Raw genomic sequence first — 2542 nt, forward strand, 5'->3', positions numbered from 1 at the left:
TACTAAGTGATGTTAATTATAAAATATAGTTGTAAACCCAATTAAGTGTGTGAAATTAATATGCAATGTACGTAACACATATACTTTGCATGTGTTCACCGGGAAGATTATGAAACAAAATAAACAGTGTGTACCACGTGACTTTCGTAAACCAAGGAGCGGAATGTCGCAACTCTTTATATATAATATGGCTCTGGACTATGCAGTGGCTATGTACAGTACTGTAAATGCTAATTTGGTAGAGACTTAACACAGCCTTTAATCGTGGTGGATATGAATATTTATGAGATCAATTCAAAAGAATGCATCAAAAAGTTGACCGCGATGAATACAACTCACCAGGAACCTAAATCCGCCTAGGCCTCTGCCTTCCTTGACTTTGGCGATGTATTATATCTTTTAACATCTTATAGTTACCCGTGGCGAGGCGTTTACAGTCTGTAGATGCCCCCTTGGCAACATTCTGTATTAACTTCCCTTTGTAGGGTGACGTTGAACTTTCACATTGTTCGTTAACTTGTTTCAGCATCTTTCGAAACAACTCAAGATCCGATTGAAAGCTAAGGCTACTGCCATAATTAGCAATTTTATTCCAAAGTGTTTGGTTGAAATACGAGTACAAGAGCACATCAACGGAGTTCCACTCGCGTATTTTTCCCGCAAGTGTGTGCGAAAGAGGTTCAACATGTGCTCGTGCATTTTTTGCCATGTAAAGAATATCATTCCACGACCAACAGAGCACCTTTCGAAGAATAACAAGCGATTCGTCAATGTGTTCTAAGATCAAAACCAAGTCCAGCTCATCATCTAACCGATTAATATACTGCTTCACTGTACTTTTATTGTCGTGGTACTTGTGATCCAAGCCTAGGTCAAATATTTGATCATTCTTCGCATAGTACCAACCAGTTCCTAAACGATTTGTAAGTGGCCATACTACTTGCTTGAATTTTTCCCTGTTATAATCAGGATTGAGAAAGAAATATTCAAGGCGTTCTCTCATAGGTACGATCTGTTGTTTACGTGGTAAAGATTTCCAATATTCGAATGCAACGAAGGCAGATTCAAACTGAGTTGCTGGATCTCGAAGTATTGTAATATATTTTGTTCCCGGTTTCATAAATGAATCGAAAGCTGACCGAAAGTAACGAATGTGTATAGCTACAAGGTTATATTTGTAGTTGTCATAGTCACCAACAGTAACCCCCACAGGCGGTAGAAAGCTAAATTTAGCCATATCAGCAAATAACCTGTTGGTAACTCCAACATGACCGTTAATGGAACTATTTTTACCCAAAACAAAAGATAAGTTGTTTCTGTATCCAAACGTATTAATAACGTGAGCAAGGGTGGAACTACCGGTTTTATGCGTTTTTATAAATGCAACGTTTTTCACCTTCACTGTTGTACAACCTGTAACATTTCCGAAGTCATTCCATAGATCTGGACGATGAATAGGCCTAGCAATAGGGGTAGGCCTACTTGCTGTATTATTTCTAAAAGTAAAAAAGAAAAAAATCAGATATATTTATTTTATCTAACAGTTCTGAACATTATCAGTATAGTAAACATAGAATAATAACGATATACTGTGGCCCGATTGCAACGATATTAGGTCTACAGATCAAAGGAATATATAATTACATATAGGCCCTAATTAAAATTTAATATATATATAATCGTTTAGAATTATCTTAAATTTCCTTCTGGCTCTAGCTCATCATATTTATTTTCAGTCCTTTTTTTAATACAAGATATACGGATACTGTACTATAATGACAATGTCTTGAATTGAATACGCGCGTCTTTCCAGCAAGCTACATCAAGCAATTTTCTAAGAAAGTGATGGGTCATCATGACGTCAGCGGGTAATCACGTATAAAGTAAATTTACGATGCGTGTAGTTAGCACTCAAAGCACAACCATGGCATTTTTACCTTAGTTTTATGATATTATTTCTTGTTATGTTATGAGTAAAAGATGGAACCAGTTCATGGTAATGTATACAACACCGACGATAAGAGCAACTACGGTCCAAATAGGAAAGATGATGAACACGACACGCTGAAAAATAGGAAATATGAAATCTTATAGGATGAGAACAATATTAATTATAGTATGATTTTTTTACATTTAACCTTTATATTGTCTATACTGCTTCTGTTTGGAGCTCTCCACCTAATGCCCACTATTGAGTGCGACAAGTTTCCGCAGTTTTCAACTTCAATTTGAATATATTTTTCCTTTTTTTTCCTTAAAAAAATGAAGGGGGGTGTCTTGAATCCACCTCTGCTCAAAACATTCTTTATCCAGAATAGTCATAATCACGAAAGATGGACATGGAAAACCAGATCACATCCTAAACACAAACAGCAGTCACTAAGACATACATCAGGAGCCGACTCGATGGAGTTTAATGCCCATACCCAGGGAAGAGCACAGATCTGTTTTGAAAGGTGGAGGGGAAGGACATTTTGTAAGTCGACACCCACCCCAGCCCCACAATGGTTGGAGCTGAGGTGAGAAAATAGTACCTCTAGAT

At 37.0% G+C, this 2542-nt stretch overlaps 1 protein-coding gene across 1 annotated transcript in view; it reads right to left on the reverse strand.

The window, feature by feature from the left end:
* Positions 1-69: 69 nt before the first annotated feature.
* Positions 70-2542, reverse strand: part of LOC117123077 (galactosylceramide sulfotransferase-like) — an 8792-nt gene continuing 6319 nt past the window's right edge. Inside the window, exons 2-3 of the mRNA XM_033268905.1 lie at positions 1938-2064; positions 70-1496 (exon numbers count right to left, since the gene is read on the reverse strand). Of these exons, the coding sequence (XP_033124796.1) occupies positions 347-1237 (891 nt within the window). The 5' untranslated portion in view covers positions 1238-1496; positions 1938-2064 and the 3' untranslated portion in view covers positions 70-346. The remainder of the gene's footprint in view (positions 1497-1937; positions 2065-2542) is intronic.

This window comes from Anneissia japonica, unplaced genomic scaffold (assembly GCF_011630105.1).
Source record: "Anneissia japonica isolate Jap-2015-1 unplaced genomic scaffold, ASM1163010v1 scaffold2999_len715162_cov194, whole genome shotgun sequence".
Lineage (NCBI taxonomy): Eukaryota > Metazoa > Echinodermata > Crinoidea > Comatulida > Comatulidae > Anneissia > Anneissia japonica.